The following is an 18,594-nucleotide window of genomic DNA, read 5'->3' as shown; positions in this document are numbered from 1 at the left end:
CATAAGTTGAGAAAGCGGTTTGTGGGCCAGGGATAAAGGAAGTATACAGATAGAGAAGGCTGGTGTTAATGAAATTGATATGAAGTTTAGAATCATGGGAAACTGAGAGGTGGTGATGGGGTGGGAAAAACATTAATATAAATTGCATTGTTTTAAGTTGATTAACCTCAAACTAGAGATCCTCTGATCTGTTCTCTCCTTTCCCAGAACCAATGAGGCTATTCTTTTGGCACTTTATGAAGCTGTTCATTTAAACCGGAATTTCATCACAGTATTAGCACAGGTTTGTTGGTGCAAGGAAAACACAAGTCCTTTTCCTTTTCTGAATCCAGTATGGGCTGATCATATAAAGGCCCCTTTGGCAATATTATATTTTAGAACTAGCCTATTTAAATATAGTTTGGCCTCTGGGAATGATAGTAACTTAGAGTATATTAGTTACTTTTGTTTTTCAGTATCCTCAAATGTTATGTTTCCATCTGGTGAATGATTAATGGTCTTGACCATGTTGCCAATCCAGTTAATCCAAATGAGTTGGGATTACTTCATTTTGCTCACTAGAAATACCATAGTATTATCTACCCATCTGGATTTTTGTGTCACTCTTTTCATCTTTCCAAATCACTACAAAATTACAGTAGGAGATAAAACAGGCTAAATCACTTCTCTGTGATCTCACCAATTTTAAAAGAAGGAAATGGAGAAAATCCTATCCAGCACAAGGCTAGGGTAGAAGAGCATATTGCTATTAGTAGGCAAGGTGGTTTATGGAAACTGAAAGCAGAGAGTCACAAAACACATGAAAATAGGGCAATGTGCTGGAGGGATGTTCTTAGGGGTCAGCACACAGGAAGAACCAAAATAGACTGAGAACTCAAGTGCTACCTGTGAAAACTGTCTTTAAAAATTGATAAAGTGGTTTTATTCTGAAGTTGGGCCATTTAAAATATGTATGTGGGCTTTTTTTTTTTTTTTTCCCAAAGAAATTTTCCTCTTTGTAATTAAAAAAAATTTCTTTTAAGAGATCTCAAATCCCTTTCAAAGTGATTACAAAATCCACATTATGCATCCTCAGAAAAATATGGTCTTATTTGAATTAGTGCTTTTGTCTAGGAAGATACCATTTAAAAGATTGACTTTCTTATTTATGGCTAATATGAGTGACTTTATTCAATAGTTGTGGCAATAGTTTTAATTTGGTTGCCCTTAGCTGATAAAGTTGATGGGATTAGGTATGGCCTTTTGACTCCTTTGTTTCAATTCTGACTAGGAGGATTCTCTTGGTCTGTGTCACCCATCCATTCTTCTTCACCATAGAATTGTAGAGGGTCATAAAGCCATAGGTTTTTCTGATTCTTGCTGCATTATGTAGCCTATTTTGTGAGTCATAGAGTTATAAAAACATGAGGTAAACATACATTTTTGCTTGTTTTGGTAAAAATGGTCCCTTTTTAGTCCCAGAGCTACCACTGTCCTACTTGTTATAAGCATCATCTTGTGTGTTTGCATATTCTTGCTTCTTTTGGGGTGGTTCTGCAGAAAAGCTTATATAAGGAAGACCTTTTCTTAAGTTCTGACATGTTAGAAGAAACATGTTAGAATGCCCACAAAGCTCTTGGTTTATATTTATTGAGCACAACACTATTTGGCTCTACATAGATCCTGAAAGAAGACCCCTGTGTCTTTGTGGGCTTTTGATTTAATTAAACAGACTAATGTACCCACCTAGAAAAAGGCTAAACAGATAGTGCTGGGAGGGGAACAGATTTTTGTTTGTTATACTTAGGTGTCTCTGTTTTTCTTTAGAGCCATCCTGAAATGGGGTTGATGACCACCCCTGTCAGCCCTGTTCCAACGACCCCTGCCACACCTCTAGGAACCACACCACCTTCCTCTGATGGTGAGCCCTCCTGCAGAGTGGTTTTAAGGGCTGGTGGACTGTGCTTTTAAATTAGGTCTTTTAGAGGGAGCAGTAATCAAAACTAAATGATAAATACTGAGGCTTAGAAGGAAATTTAGCTCTGTTGTATAGGAGAACAAAGTACTTAATTCTCACTTCTCTTCCACCTCCATCTCCACACCTAAAAATGTATCTTGAAGCCAAGAAAGAAACTTCAGCTCATTCAGTTAAATGTTATGTGTAGACATGTACTTGGGAAGGTTACAGAAGCTCAGCATGTGCCTTTCATGTTAGGATAGTCAGGAGTCTTGAGTCATCCATTATTATGACATATACAATTTTTTAGTTATTCTGTCTTCATGGCTTTTGTTATATACATTGTGCTTTAGACTCTCCTTTCCTAAAACCCTCCAAGTAGAAATGAATGGATTTGGATTTGACTAATGATGTCTTGTTTGCTTCTTCCAGTATTCTAATGTCTTGTCCCTGTAAAAACACATAAGCAAAATCCTCTTTTGTGACTGAAATTTTTTAAATGAAGTGGGGTTTTTTTTTTTTCAGTTACGTATAAATTTGTTGTAACTTGTGGGATGGTCTTGTAAATAGTATATATTTGGTGACTCACTTTAAAATAGCAACAAAAAATCACTTCATTTGCCTGGAATTATGCCTAATGTATATTCATATTTAGGGGAAAAGTGGCTGAATTCTGAAATTTCTCTGGCTCACTCCATATACATCAAGGTACTAGTCTGTGGTGCTCCAGCTGTAAAGAACATTCTCTTTTCTCTCCTTGTTGGAGGTTTCTGTGGTACCTATTGCCCAGCATTTCAGGGCAGCACTGGGGGCAGATGCGTGGCAAAGGAGGTACCATTGATGCTGAAAGTCTTCTGGAACAAAATGGAAGTGCCTGGAATTGAAAGAGCTAAATTCTCAAATAGCTGAGTGAGAAATAGCAAGTAGGGAGGATTGCCCGTCTGTCTTTGCTATTCAGGTCACTGCATCTCCCAGAGGAAAGGCTTCTTTCTCTGTGAGGAGGAAGCCTGCCTGTTACCATGGATATCAAAAGCCTCAATAAAATATATATAATATCTATCTGTGTCTGTAGCCGAATTCCATGTGATAACTGGGGTTCAGTACTTCAGAGAGCTGCCTTTCAAATTGCTCATTGTGAACACTCCCTCCTACACACTCGATTATGCAATGGCAGGACTTGTGCTTACTTACCTACAACCAGTGTGCTTTTATTTTTTCCAATGAGAAGAACAAGTCAGCCCACTTTCAAATGACAACTAGCACAGTTTCTTTCCACAAAGGCTTCTGGGAGAGATTACAAAGCCAAAGATAGGGGAATGGGTCTTCCCTGAGGAAGGAAGCTTTCATTTGGGAGGAATTTTGTTCTTGCTACTGTTCTGATGCTTTATCTCTCCCTCCTCATAGTCCCTTTCTTGCCCTGCAGGGCTTCTAAGCTCTCTACCCTTGTTTTTTGACTTCGATTTTTAAAATTATAGTGGTGCTTAGTAGCCTTGCTATATTTAAAGGTATGTTGCTGGAGCTATTATTTTTAAGAACCAGCAGTTTAGCTGTAACATTTGTTCTCAGTTCAGACTTGACATTTGACAACTCAGCCTTGGCATGAGAGGGCTTTCTGGTAAACTAAAAATACATACACATTTATATTTCCACATATTACATAAGGCAGTTTTCAGTAGGGGGGAGGGGAGAGGCAGGGAAGAAATCCAATTTTTCTAGTGAGGTAACTTTTTGGATAATGGAATGATTGTGGCCTCTCAGCTTCAAAATAGGCTCATGGCTTGAAATGAGAATCCTTAGGTCATTAACCCATAACATGAATTAAGGCCTTTTAGTGTTTCAACATAAAAATATATTTGGCTTTTATGAGTTCTTAGGGGCTGAGCTGTGGGAAAACAGCCAAGGGTTGGGTGTGTTAATTTCTTCTCATAAGGTTTTTTTGCTGTGCTTGCTGTGTATTATGGATCCATAATATGCAAATGTTTTCCATTGTTAATAAACATTCTATGCATATATCATAACAGCTCTGGAGGGACCCATTATGGCTATGAATACATATTATGAGTAATATCCCAAACTCGCCTAAGTCTTCTTGGGTGCAAAATGGAGTAGAGAGACTTTAAGACTCCCTTGCTCACTTGGACCATCACAGAACTCCTTTTTGCTTTTGTTTGATTTCTCAAATTAAAACATTTAGCAAACTGTCAGGGCTCTCATTCAGGAGAGTAAGTTCTTGGGGAATCTGCACAAAGATTGCCCTGAAGAAGGTTCAGATCCTTTGCTCTGTGTAATCTCTGTGTAATTTGTGCTTTAGTGAAAGATGGTCTTCCTTCTTTTGGGTTCCCTTTAGAGAAATGATTTTTGGTTGTATAAAATTTAGTTCTTGGGTCTTCCATGCCCTGTATTTACCTTTCCATGGGAAAGAGGGTGATGTGCAGAGAGGCTGAGGGTTAGCGTCAGCAAGAGGACTTCTTTGGGGCATTTATAACCTAAAGGCTATATTCTGAAAATTGAGCAGAGTTCTTTAACATTTATTAAGCAGTAGAAGCTGTCTTGCTCCTTTGTATTCAGCATCAGCTCTTTGCTTTTAAATTCAAATGAAAGGAACTTTAAAAAGAGTTCTTATCTCTCTTGGGTCAGTTGAGAGTAGAATCTACTTGCCATTCTTAGAGCAGCAGAAGAAAAAAATTGTGTGTCTAGAGGTCAGCTTGGATCTTGTCTTTCTTAGCAGGTAACTTTTTCAGTTATTGTTGATTCCTAAGTGGGGAGAAGTTGGCTTGGAGTATGTCATCATGCTAAGTGCACTTTATTCATTTTATTCCAGTTATAAGTTCTGTGGAACTCCCACTGGATGCAGATGTTCAGACCAGTAACCTACTGATAACCTTCTTAAAGTACAGTTCCATTGTCATGCAGGACACTAAAGGTAAGTTTTTCTGGTATAATGGTCCTGGCTGTCAGATGTGTGGTGAGTAGCACTGATGCTCTTCAGACTTCTGCTCAAGAAAATCTGTCAAACTGCAACTAAGAGAGATTGTGCCAACTATCGAGAAGATGAAGAGATTTCTTGCAGACAAATGGTATTTGGGTGACCTTGGGAAGGATGAAAGCTGGGTAGATAATGACCAAGACTAGGACCTGGGATAAAATTGTTACTATGTAATAATCAGGACCTGTGTCTTTCTTTCTTTCTTTTTTTTTTAAAACTTAATTTTATTTAATGTTTTCCCCCAGTTACATTAAAACAAAACAATTTTTTAACATTTGTTAATATTTTTGACTTATAGGTTCTTTCCCTTATCCCCACAATTAAGAAACTACATGTAGAGTTATGCAAACATTTCCATAACAGTCAAGTTATAAGAGAAAATATAGATTTCCCATCCTGAAGAAAATAAAACCCTCAAGAAAAATAAAGATTAAAAAAAAGAGACAGAGAGAGAGAGAATGCTTCAATTTGTATTCTGACACATTCAGTTCTTTCTTGGGTATAGATAGGATTTTTTTATGATAAATCCTTCAGAGTACGGACCTATATTTCTTGAGACAATGATAAATAATGTATCTTTAGGAAAGATTAAATTATAGGTAAATAAATCCTTGTGGAAAATGGGCTATGGGAGTAGCCTTTAGTGGACTCCCTTCTAAGTGCCCAAAGTATGAGTTTGTGATATAGATTAAGTTAACTATATAAAAGAAGACAAAGTGAACTGAAAATGAGGTGGACTATGTTCTGTGAAAACTACAAAAGTAGCAACTCCTCTACTTTGAGAGTATTTGGGTAGAGTGAAGATAGCAGAGGTTTGGGAAATTCATTTTTATCACTAAATATCCTGCATTTTCTTTATTAATTAATTTTAATTAATGGAGGAGGGGCAGTGGAAGAGTAGTGATTCTAGGAAAATTTCATCAAGTGTTTAACTGATTTAAGATTTCTTCTAAATAACTTTATTGCTTTATAATGGCATGTTGAATTTTTATAAGGATCTTTTCAGAAGGATTTATTCAACTGTTTTGGGATCAAGTATTATGTTTGTTAAAAATTAAGTTAAATTTTTACCTCTAATTGGCAAAGCAACAAGTACAATATTTTCTTTCTAGGAAAGTTTTCTTAGAGAGAAGCCATTTTCTAGGAGATTTATAGTTTTTAGAATCACACTTTCCAAGTGGAGAAACCTGTTCTTTTACAACGTAGCATAGAGTTCCCTTTAAAAAAAGGTCTGCCTTCTAGATTTCTCTCCCTAGGTGCCCATTGATAGGTTGCTGCTTTTAGTTTATTCCATCAAAAATTGAACAAGCACCTACTCTATACAAAGCACCATATTAGCTACCATATTTACAAAAGTAAAAATAAAACATAACCCTCAAAGAAATTGCAATCTAAGGGGGAGGCTAAATATTCTATACAATTAACTTGTATATGGTAACAGCAAAATGTGTTATACAGACAAATTGTTATGACATATTTGGGAAGGAAAAGAATTTTTAACTTAGGAGGACTTAAAAAGACTTTAGACAGATGGAGTCACCTGAATTGGGTAGGAGAATGGGGAGTCTGCTTAAGCATGGGGAGAAAAATGTGAGGAAATTCCACACATGTGAAAGTAGGCCAGATTAGAATAAAGGACTATGAGTTGTCATTTTGGCTAGGTTATAGATTATATGAAGATTATATGTAGAAATGGTGGTAGAAAGGTAAATTGAAGCCAGATGATGAGAAGATCTTGAGTGGCAAGATAGGGAGTTAAGTTTTATCTGGTAGACAGTAAAAACCATTGAAGGCTTTTGAATAATTTGCATTATCAGAGCAGTGCATTAGGTAGGTTGTTTGATGCAGCAATATGAAAGCTGGATTGGAGAGATTTGAAATTGGAGTCCAGAAGACCACTTAGGAGGCTATTATAATAATATAAGTGAAAGATAATGAGAGCCTGACTTAGGGTTGTTAAAGTGATAATGGATCATGGACATATGTTTTTCATGATTACACATGCATAATCTATTTCAAATCTCAATGAGAGGAGGAGGAGAAGGAAAGAAGGTAGAGAATTTGGAACTCAACAAATTTAAACAAATATTAAAAATTGTGTAAACATGTAATTGGATGAAAATTTAAAAAAATAAAGTGATCATGGATGATAAATTGTGGCACCCTGGATACCTTAGAATCAGCCGGAGTCAGGATAATCAAAAGTCTTTATTCTTGGTCTTTAGCAGTAGAAGTGAAGGGGAGGGAAGTGACCTCACCTTTTCGTCTCCTGCCCAGAGTGAGTCTGGCTAGTCTAACTGCACCTCCTAGTCCCTTTCACAATTCTCTGTATACACCAAATGATTGGGCCAACACATTATAATGGGAAGGGACATTTTCTAAGTATATTCTTATAAGAGTATTGTCCTTCAGTAATTAGCCTCAAGTGCTCGATTTTCTGACCTCAGTGCATTGATTCAAAAGTTTCAGCCCTTACAATAAATGTTGGAGGGGACACTAATGCATTGTTGGTGGAGTTGTAAACTGATTCAACCATTCTGGAGAACAATTTGGAACTATGCCCAAAGGGCTATAACCCAACAATACCACTACTGAGTGAGTATTCCAAAGGGATTTTTTTAAAAAGGGAAAAGGGTCTATTTGTACAAAAATATTTATAGCAGCTCTTGTGGTGGCTAAGAATTGGAAATTGAGGGGATGGCCATTAATTGGAGAATGGTTGAACAAATTGCAATGTATGATTGTAATGAAATTAAGAAATGAAGAGTGGGATGCTTTCAGAAAAACCTGGGAAAACTTACATTAACTGCATCGAGCAAACAGAACCAGGAGAATGTTATATATGATATCAGGAATATTGTATAGTGATCAACTGTGAATGACTTAGCTATTCTCAGCAATAGTGATCCAAAACAATTTTGAAGGTCTGATGATGAAAAATGCCCTCCATCTCCAGAGAAAGAACTAATGCAATCTGAATGCAAATTGAAGCATATTAATTTTCCTTTATAGCATGATTAATATGGAAATTGACATGTAAAAGCTAGATTGGAACTCAAAATATTAAGAAACAAATGTTAAAAAATTGTTTTTACTTGCAGTTGGGAAAAATATTATTTAAAAAATGAAATAAAATGATAATGGAAAGAAAGGGCAGATTTGAGAGAGATTATGGAGGTAAAATTAAGAGGACTTGGCAGTTTTTTGGATGTGTTGTGGCAAGGGTAACTTAAGATTCCAAACCTGAGTTCTAGAAAGGATGAGAGTGGCCTTAACAGAGTTAGAGAAATTTTGGAGGGATAGGCTTCCTAAGTGGAAGCTGAGCTCAGTTTGAGCATGTTTTGCAGTGTTGAGTGTATATGACTTGTATAGGAAGACTTTGAAGGCTCTAGGATTCAGAGATAGGAGTGATGATAGAGGAAGGAATAGCATCTGGAATCTAGTGGGAAAGCAAAAGGCAAAGAACAATATTGTAATAACAAACTTGTAATAGTGCCCAGACCAGGTAGGGAGTAAATACTGAAAATGAGTTTGGGACATTGATTCTGGGACTGGGAGTAATCTGAACAGGTGTAGTTAGGGAGCAAATATATTAGATTATGATTAACTTTCAGAGGCTTTTACTTTGGACCTCTCCTCTTCTCTCATTCCCCTATAAATAAGGGTCTTCTTTAATAGTCTGTTTGTGAAAGCTCTACCAGGGAATTTGCATTGTGAGGAGAACATGGGAAAAAGTGTTGATAGTGTTACATCATCATAACACAAATGATCCCCTGGGAGCCACAGAGATGGCTGAACTTCAGAAATAATAATCTCGATAGAATGGCAAGTAAAATACAGCATGCAGAAGATAACAAGATTCTTTATGATATAGGAAACTACTGTTTCTCCTTTTGGGAAACCAGTAAGCTTTCCTTAGAAATATTATAGCAATTAAAGATAGCATTGGCATTTATGTCAACCAGAAAATGAACTTTTATTCTTGCTCGTGAAATTCAGGTCTCTCTATCTCATTGTTAGCTTAGTGATTATATAAATATCTCTGCCCCATTCTCTGGATTCATAAAATGAAATGCAGAACTGATTGCTGACTCACTGCAATATATTGGATTTCAGGGAATGAGTCAAGTCTAGGATGGGGCAGGTCTTGGCTGATAGGCAGCCAGAATGTGTAACAAGAAACATTGTCCATAAGGCAATGGAGGCAGACTGATTTCAGGCTACTGAGCCTTAGTTCTGTTTGGGGGGATCTTGGCTTACCAACTGAATACTTGCTTGTAGCGTGACTACAAAGAAGGGTCACAAACCCTTCTTTATTATCTTAGAAAGATCATGTGACTCTTTTAGAGAGTTTTGCTTAAGGATTCCTCTTCTGACATTTTCATTTTTTTTCTACAAAAGAAGTATTTTCTCCCTCTGGAAGATGGGCCATGGGCTTCTGGGAATGGTACCTTCTAGCTTTTATGTATGGGAGATGGCAAGGAACACTTCTATAGGCAGGGTCAAAGGACGGAGAAGCAGCTCACACTTTCCTTTGCCTTTGCCAATATCTGCTTAGTCTCCTACCCATTAGGACTTCTTTGTGACTTAGAACAAGTGCCATAGAAGGAATTTATCACTATCTGTTTGTACTGACTATCTGTAGAGGGTAGGCAGATGGTATAGCAATGGCTTCTAATGTATTTCTAAGTTAGATTTTCCTTAAAAGTGTTTAGTCTTCATGAAAGAAACAGGTGAGTTTCAAAGCAAAAGGTACTAGTTAACTAAGAGGTTTTTGCCTAAAAGCAGACTTCCATCAGGGTGCTGCCAGGCCTAAAACAGAACATCAAGTGTCCCTGATTATGATTGCTTGGTATGCCCCTCTTCTTACCCTTGTGGGAACTTCTAGGCCACTGTTGGCACTCTTAGTCCCAATAATAGATGGCTATGGTCTAGGGAAATGATTGAACCAACACTTGAAATGAGAAACTCCCAGTCTTCCTGTCAACCTCAATTTCTAATATGCTTTGTACAAGTCATAGGACCCTGATGGCTTCATTTGAGGTTACGTGTGGAATGCACAACCCATGAAAATGCCAGAAATCAGACCAGCTGTTCTGGCTTTCATAGACATCATGAAAAGCAAGAGAAAGAAAGACAAAAAGACACCTGTGTTCTTCCAAAGTGAAGTAGCAAAAAGAATAGATTAGTTGTTTATTATCATTAACTATATCTTTAAATGCTTTCTAACCAGGAAACTGATTAGAAGGAAACCCAAATGCTAAGGAAACACAAATGAAAATAAAAAGTAGATAAATCAGTCTGTATAAAGGGACTATGTAAAAATTGGGTTCAAGGAGAAATTTTAACATTCTCAGACAAACTGTCTTTCCTCCTATCTGGGCAGGTGGCTTATTGCTCCTGCAAATCTCTTCCTATAACATCTTTGCTCCCAAAGCTTCCTGGCCTCCACCGACCAATGAGCAGACTGAAGTGGGGGTTTGTGCCAGGTCAGAATGACATGAATTACTGCAAACTGAGTGCAGATTGAGCAGGCCAGAATGCCTGGGAAAATACATCTTGGAAATATAGAAAACTATGCACAGTCTAGGCAGGTATGATTACATCCCCAAGGAAGGTGTGATTAGCTGGGAGATCACAGTTAGGTGGTGATTATAATGCTCAGTTAGTGGGGCAAGGAGGACAGGAAAGGCCCCTTCTAAGTATAAAATTATTTGAAACCCAGTGTGTCCGGGAGTAAATAACCATGGCTGTGGTTTTAAGGCCTGTTAAAGGGAAGAAATGGCTATGGTAGTTATTAATTAGAAAGTCAGAGCAATTAGAAGTGATGTCCTGGATGTTTTTAGATCAGTCTATGCCTATAAAATAAGCAAAAATGATTGTAGAGATTTCTTGATTTCTTCCTTTCCTCCCCTTCAAAAAAGGACCTTATTCCATACCAGGGATTTTTTAGTAACAAGAAGCTAGGGAAGAATTTTATTTTATGACTTCTTTGACAGGAACAAATATTGTTCCCTCATTTTCTAGAGGAAGTTGGGGGTGTGGGTCCAGGATCTTTGGGCAGATTTGAGAAGGATTTGTTGTCCCTTTGCAGATGAACATCGCCTCCACAGTGGCAAACTTTGTTTGATTATCCTCACGTGCATCGCTGAGGTAGGTTCCTCCAGCCTTTGAGTCATTCTGTCTTTCAAATGTGCTTGCTTTGTTCTGCTTTCTTCTATCCTCTTCTTCTTAGTGTTAGAAAGAAAGTTACCCTATTTGGGAGAGGACCAAATTAGGCCTTTTGCACTTAGCAAAAGGAAAAAGACACTTCAGTTGCCTTAGGAGGGGAAGAGGAGCCTTAGGGGAAAGCAGAACTAAAAGAGGCACCTATTGATATTTATTTTAAGACTAAAATTTATCTTGAATCCTGATTGACTGTAAGAAAAACAGAACTTGAATTTGTTTGGAACTGAAGTGATAGCTTTAGCCTCCTTCCCTTCCCTTTTCTCTGTCTCTGTCTTGCCCCAGCCTCTGCCCTTGCCTCATCCCCTGTCCTGGCCTCAGCCCCTGTCCATTCTTTTATTCTGGCCCTCTATTCCTGCTTTTAGCCTGGCCCCTCTTTCTGCCTCTACCCTGGCCCCTTCTTCTACCTCTCTCTTCTTCTGAGTCTTTCCCTTTTTTAAGGAATTAACAAAAGCAGGAGAATTTATAAGGAGTAATGATTTTCTCTAGTCCTCTTATTCTTTCCATGTTTCCTTTGGGGAAGGATTGACTATGTTTCCGGCTCTTCCAGCCAGTGAAGATGGCCTACTTTCTTCAGACCTAGGATTTGTTTGTTACAAATGTTTGTTATCTCTGAGAATATCTTCAAAAGAAGTGTTCTTCTGAAAGCCTCAGTGATTTCTTCTAGTTGGTGATGCTGGGCAGGTTTTTTCTTCAGAAGGGAATGTCAGGTGTGGAGTCCAAGAGATTTTTCTTGCTGATCTCTGTTGGAAGTCATTGATTTACTGGCTACTTAGGGCAAAGCCAGGGGGAGGAGATACAGGGGTCAAGGCCTTTCTGTGAATTGCTGGTACAGCTCCCCTGGGGCCAGTCCAGTCTTTGGCACAGCCTTTTAGAACCTTTTATGGAGCTATCAGTAATAAAACCTATAGCTTAAATAGATGTGAGTAAAGAGGTATTTGGGAAATAAATTCCTTTTAGTATTTATCTCAAGCTCTGTCTTTTACATTTTTACAGGTTGGGGTAATAAGATTGCAGGGCCATATGGGGCAGAGATTACCCAATAAAGTCTCATGGTTTAAGATTTTCTTGCTTGAATTTATAGGGACTGGATTGTTCCTTTAGCCTTGGAATGGGCAGATTGCTAGATTAATTCCTTTTTCCTTTTCTTTTCTTTTAACCTCCACCCCTAAACACTCTAGGACCAGTATGCTAATGCATTTTTACATGATGACAATATGAATTTTCGAGTAAATCTTCACAGAATGGTAAGTAGGCTTTTAGTTCCTATTTCTTATCTAAGAGAAACTTTGTTGTTGGATGAAAGAAGGTTTCTTGGGTGGAGGGATTAGAAGGGCTCTGCAGAGTGACCTTTTCTTAATCTCTGTTATCTTTCCATTTGGCTATCCTGAGTTCTTACTATGCTGTGCCACAGTTTCTTGCTATGACTTAATTGGAAGGAGGGCAGGTTGAGGCGATCATAGGTTATAGTCATGGTGGTTGTTTGTCTTTCGTTCTCAAAGAGGAACAAGACATCAAGAAGTCCATGACATATAAGTGAATTGAATTTCAGTGAGGGAGGGCTGTGCAAAGTAACCAGCCTCAGTCTCTCCCAATCCCAAGTCATTTGGGTCCAGTGGCAAGATAAAGATCAGGAGAACTGGATATGGCCCTGGATGCACTGGAAGACCTTGGCCTTTTTAAATTAAGGTCTTCCCTAGGTCTGGGTTTGACTGAGGCAATACCCATTCATTGATTAAGGATAGGTAAGAAATGAGGCAAAGATTGGCTTCTTTTACCTAGTTTAAAAAAATATATCAAACTGGGAGGGGATAGCCCTCAGGATTTTTGGCCAAACAGAAACAATTGCCATCAGAACCTAAACTATGACCAAGTAAGGCTTGGGCTGGGCCCTATAGTTGGCCAATCCATGAGAGATTGAGTGATTTTAGATTAAGGCTTGGTCTTTAAGAAGGAAATCTAGCCTAATTCGAAGATACCAGCAATCAAATTGTATATTCTTTTGGGCGGAGCACCCTCAGGTAAGGGTATGGACTGAGGGAAAAAAGATAGGGAAAGAAAGAAGGAAAGAAGCCATAGTGCTTTAATGTGAACCAAAAGGTGGAGAAACATTAACCCCTCTATATAGGCTATACATTAAATGGCAATTATTCCCCCAGTGCATCTATAAAAAGAAAAATGTATAAATCTATTAAATAGAATTGTCTTGATGTCTTCTTTTCATACTGTTGATGAAGCTTGGGAAGTGCCTTGTTTTTATCATCTATACAATGGAGGGAATAAAATATTAAGACTTGGTGATTTACCTGAAGTTAGGGGGAGGTTTGAAAGTATCAAGATGAGATTTAGATAGGTTTGCTCCCTGCTTGTCCTGTGCTTTATTGTTTGAATGAAACTTGTTGCCAGTGTATAAAAAAATCATTCTACAACACCCTTCCTGGAGATTGTTCCAGAGTCCTTGGGGATCTGTCAACTTGTTGTGAACTGCATTTTAGCCATAATTCTGTGGTAGCATCTGAGGAGCATATCTAATCCATTTTCCTTCAAGTCACACAAATGAGAGGCAGTAGCTCTGTGGTGATCATTTTATTTGTGTGAGAAATGTGGTGATGATGCATTAGGTGTCCTTTCAGGCATCCCCTGATTTCCTTTCATCCTTGTGTATTTGAAGCCTATGAGACACAGGAAGAAAGCAGCAGACAAGAACCTTCCCTGCCGCCCTTTGGTGTGCGCAGTGCTGGGTGAGTGAGTGGCGACGCATTTAGGGTTTTCCAGTAACAGTCACAGCTTTGCATTCTGAAGGTATTTAAAAAGGAGGGATAGATAACAGCTGATGGTTGTTTCTTCCTCAAGGAGGAGGTTCCTAGCTAGGTTGTTAGAAAGTAGATTTAACTTCCTATTGGACTGCTTCCTTGGCTTGAGAAAGTATATTTAATTCTGTGTTTGCTTAAGCACCTCTTCTATCACTGTGCTCCATAAATGCTTCTCTTGTTCATAAGAGAAATGCCTTTCAGTAAGTGAGATGAATGGCCATGGCTCAGCTTGATGTATGGTTCAATTCTGTGAAATAATCCTATTTCTGACCAAGCTGTCCCTGAATCTTTCCTCCCTTATTTTGGTCTTAATTAGTCTGTTAGCTAGAAGTCATGCATTTTGAAATTTTAGGCAGGGTTCAGATCTATAGTCTATACCTGGGTAGGATAAACTGAGATGGAGTTGACAGGCTGACAGGAATGTAAGACTATATCCTGGGCAATCTTTTCTGCTTAGGATACTGAATTTTCCACAAAGGAATTGATTATGCTCTTAATCTCATTTCTCTTGGCCATCCAGCCTTGATACCTAAATTTAGTTGTACTTAGGAACAGTAATTAAGACTATATAATAAACCTATATTGACTTACAACCTCACTGACCATTTCAGTCAATATCTGTCAAACTGAGCATGATTTTGAAATGAGGTAGATTGACATAGTTGCAGAGCTGAGACTCTGACAACATGGATAATCCATAATTTCTCCTCTGCTTGCCTCATCACCTCATTCTAAGAGAGAATGATTTCCCTTTGGCATTTTGCATTAGTGCCATGGCATGAAATAACTCTACAATGAAGTCTCCCTCATGTGTCTGAATTTATTAGCTGATCAAAGCAGTATCTTGGAAGAGGGAGGGAGAGCTCATTTCCTTGTTACCCTCCAAGAGGTAGGCAGGGCACAGGTTCAGTCTTTCAGACAGGAAATTTAGGTGTGAATACAGATGTTTCGTAGGTTTTAGTTGATGTATATGTGAGGAAGGGCTTTTTGTCCAATATGAATACTTATTTCCGGCTTCTTCTTGATCAATCTTATTATTATTATTTTTTTTTTTTTGTTCATTTTTTTAGATCTGATGGTGGAGTTCATTGTAACACACATGATGAAGGAGTTTCCTATGGATCTTTATGTGTAAGTGCTACAGGCCATTTTGTGTGTGTATGGATCAATCTCATGGAATTGAGTAAGAAGGAAATAAGAATCACAAAAGATTTCTAAATATACTTTATTTCCAGAAAATTACATTTGTGCATGTGTGGAGAAATGCCAGAGGGCACTTTTCAGAGTAGATTTGTGCATTTTTCTAAAAGAGAAAAAATGTACAAGCTAGTTTGGATGTTGTCAATATCTCCAGTCACGTATGTGAGGTGTATTGAGCACAGGGGCAGGGTCTGTTGCTCAAAGCAGTCAATTCCAAGCAGCACAAATATTGCAGTCCAAAAACATGAGATCTCACCAGGTTATTGAGGCAAATTCAGGGCTTTGGAATTCAGTTTCTCGGGGAAGGAGAGTAATTTGAAAACTGAGCTCAATTCTTGTTCCCAGGACTTGATCTGTTTGACTTCATTGGTTTTTTATGTCTAATGGGTTGGTGTGAGGACATTGAGTGAAATCTTCAGCTTGCTAATGAGGATTTACTGTCTGTTGCAAATCTGTACAATAAGCACAACCACAAGAAACTGAGGAGCCACCAAATTAAAATAAATTCCAAGCATCGTAGGTCCTATTTGTACTTTCAAAGACCTCATCGTTTGTGCCCAGAAACAGCAGTACTGAATTAGTTTGGTCTTGGATATAATGTGTGTATAATATTTGCTCCTCAGAAAGTGTCATAATTTGGCCTTACATCAGCTTTGGTGCCTTTTTTCTCTTTGGCAGTGTCTTGCCATAATGGGATGTAGCAAGCTTTCTGCGCTCCTTTAATGCCTGGCCTGGGATCTGAGGAGGGAAAGGGTTTTACTATTTGAATGGAGAACAACTACTGCTTTCTGTAGGGTTGTAGACTATGTCTCTGATTTCCTAGATTTGAAATAGTGATGAAAATTTTACTGTTGGTGAAATTTTTTGTTTTTGCTTTTGCTTTTTTCTTTAGGGAATTTACCACCTTTGTTTTAATTCTAAGAGTTATGGAAAGCTCTATAATGTGCATCAGTCAAGGTTACTTCTTGTTTAAGGCAGGTGGGCTCTGTACCTGGGAAGTTTGGGAATTAGATTTGATTTTCCTAGATCCTGTAACTTCCAGGTCTGATGTTTTGTGTTTTAGGAAATTATGCTTGCAAAGTAATATGGAAAGGTCTTGCATGCCTTGGCAGAACCAAATCAGAAAGCTCTGGGCTTAGGCAACTTCCTATGTGCTGAGCTTTTCAGAGATCCTTTCTCTGTTGCCCTCAGACACTTCCATGTGAAACTTTTTAGATCTTTTTTCCTACATTTCTGCCTTTTCTCTTATTGAATGTCCTGAAATTACAGAAAGTGGAAAAGAAAATATAAACACTAAGCTGAGCAAAACTGGGCAGAAGATATCATTCTCTCTTCATTCTACCATTGGGCATGTTTCCAGTTGTTTCCAGTTCCCTTTGCCCTTTTCATACGGGTTTAGCACTGGAGTATCAAGTCCCTTTTAGGTCAACTTAGTTGATCCCAGCTGGATGGCTGCTGCTGCTTCTCTTTTTGTACATTATTTTCTGGTAGTGTATGGCAGAAAAAAAATTGAAAGCAAAATGAATTTTTGTTGTTACAGATAGATTTATAATATGCTTAGTGGAAAGACTGAATGGAACAGCAAATCATAATACCTCAAAATCTGGGTCAGAAATGAAGCAAATGTACTTTTTGGAGAATGCTTTAGGTAAAGTAAATAATAATCAAGGCTAAGAAGAAGAGAGGGAGGAAATCAGTTTCTTCTAGAATAGTGAGAGGTAGAAAGGCCTCACTAAACAATTCTGTCTGCTGTAAAAAGTCCTAATGCTTATAAAAATGCTTAGGTAGTTTGGGGAAAAGTAGACTTTGGGGAGAGCAAACCCTTATCTTTTTTTTTTTTTTAAATTTATAATTATTTTTTGACAGTACATATGCATGGGTAATTTTTTTTTTTTTTACAACATTATCCCTTGTATTCACTTTTCCAAAATTTCCCCTCCTTCCCTCTACTCCCTCTCCTAGATGACAGGCAATCCCATACATATGTGTTATAGTATAACCTAGATACAATTTATATGTGTAAAGCCAAATTTCTTGTTGCACGGTAATAATTGGATTCCGAAGGTATAAGTAACCTGGGTAGATAGACAGTAGTGCTAACAATTTACATTCACTTCCCAGTGTTCCTTCTCTGGGTGTAGCTGTTTCTGTACATCATTGATCAAGTGAATTAGATCTTCTTTTTGTTGAAGATATCTACTTCAGTCAGAATATATCTTCATACAGTATCGTTGTTGAAGTGTATAATGATCTCCTGGTTCTGCTCATTTCACTCAGCATCAGTTCATGTAAGTCTCTCTAAGCCTCTCTCTATTCATGGTGCTGGTCATTTCTTACAGAACAACAATATTCCATAACATTCATATACCACAATTTATCCAACCATTCTCCAATTGATGGACATCCATTCATCTTCCAGTTTCTATACTACAAAAAGAGCTGCCACAAACATTTTGGCATATACAGGTCCCTTTCTCTTCTTTAGTATTTCTTTGGGATATAAGCCCAGTGGTAGCACTGCTAGATCAAAGGATATGCACAGTTTGATAATTTTTTGGGCATAATTCCAGATTGCTCTCCAGGCAAACTCTTATCTTTATATTAATTTTGGGAAAGTCTGGATTCTTCTTGTGTCAGACATTCCCAAATCCCAAACAACTGCCAGGGAAAAGATGTATATTCTGGCTTATGTCACAGGAGAATTATAGAAGAAGTAGCATATTTGTTTATAGAAGACACATGTGCATAAAAAAATCATGCATAAAGAACTAATAAACAAGGGGAAGCTTAGGAGATGCCTGAGTCTCTCAGATGACATTTGTTTATATAGCTCCTTTCATTAAAATCCTGTCTGAGAGAATCCTGCAAGATCAGCAGATCTAATTACAGTATCACAGAGAAAGGAAGAAGTCTCTATGAATAATGTGGCAGACCAGGCAGTGTAGACATGTGTTAGCAGACCAGTGAGAAATTATTATGAAGGCTTTCAAGGAGGAGAAAATGTCACTTCCAGAAAATAGTTTGCTTATTCTCCATTTGTAATTGTGATACACTTTGAGATCACATAGATATTTATCTATCAGTATTTCTAGACCTGACTATCACTAGAGAAAAAGTCTGTGACCTCTTTCTGTCCTTTTACCTTTCTCTCCTTACCCAGATTGCATGTCCGTGAGAGTGAGAACTTACTGAGGAATCAATACCTTTGTCAGTAGGGTGGTGGGAACCTAAATATAGTTATGGGTCCAGTTCTGAAGTCTCTGTATCTTAATACATTTGTTGTTCTGAAGCCTAAGGTATTAGTTTCATTCCATGCTCTAGAACAACATTATGAACCATATGGTTGAATATTCATGGGTATCTTCTTAAGTTTTGTGAAATCAGTAATGCCTCAAGAAGATCACTTTTGTTCTCAGATCACAACCCAAGAACTC

The 18,594-nt window shown here is 37.9% G+C and overlaps 1 protein-coding gene across 4 annotated transcripts in view; it reads left to right on the top strand.

Annotated features, from left to right (window-relative positions):
- Nucleotides 1-18,594, top strand: part of ARMH3 (armadillo like helical domain containing 3) — a 214,464-nt gene that overhangs the window by 51,094 nt on the left and 144,776 nt on the right. For all 4 annotated transcript variants that reach the window (XM_074295399.1, XM_074295400.1, XM_074295397.1 and 1 more), the window contains 7 exons: nucleotides 208-283; nucleotides 1,807-1,900; nucleotides 4,758-4,859; nucleotides 11,017-11,075; nucleotides 12,329-12,394; nucleotides 13,819-13,888; nucleotides 15,031-15,091. In XM_074295399.1, the coding sequence (XP_074151500.1) occupies nucleotides 208-283; nucleotides 1,807-1,900; nucleotides 4,758-4,859; nucleotides 11,017-11,075; nucleotides 12,329-12,394; nucleotides 13,819-13,888; nucleotides 15,031-15,091 (528 nt within the window). The remainder of the gene's footprint in view (nucleotides 1-207; nucleotides 284-1,806; nucleotides 1,901-4,757; nucleotides 4,860-11,016; nucleotides 11,076-12,328; nucleotides 12,395-13,818; nucleotides 13,889-15,030; nucleotides 15,092-18,594) is intronic.

This window comes from Sminthopsis crassicaudata, chromosome 2, assembly GCF_048593235.1.
Source record: "Sminthopsis crassicaudata isolate SCR6 chromosome 2, ASM4859323v1, whole genome shotgun sequence".
NCBI classification, from domain to species: Eukaryota; Metazoa; Chordata; class Mammalia; order Dasyuromorphia; family Dasyuridae; genus Sminthopsis; species Sminthopsis crassicaudata.
This window is presented reverse-complemented; position numbering and strand designations above follow the sequence as displayed.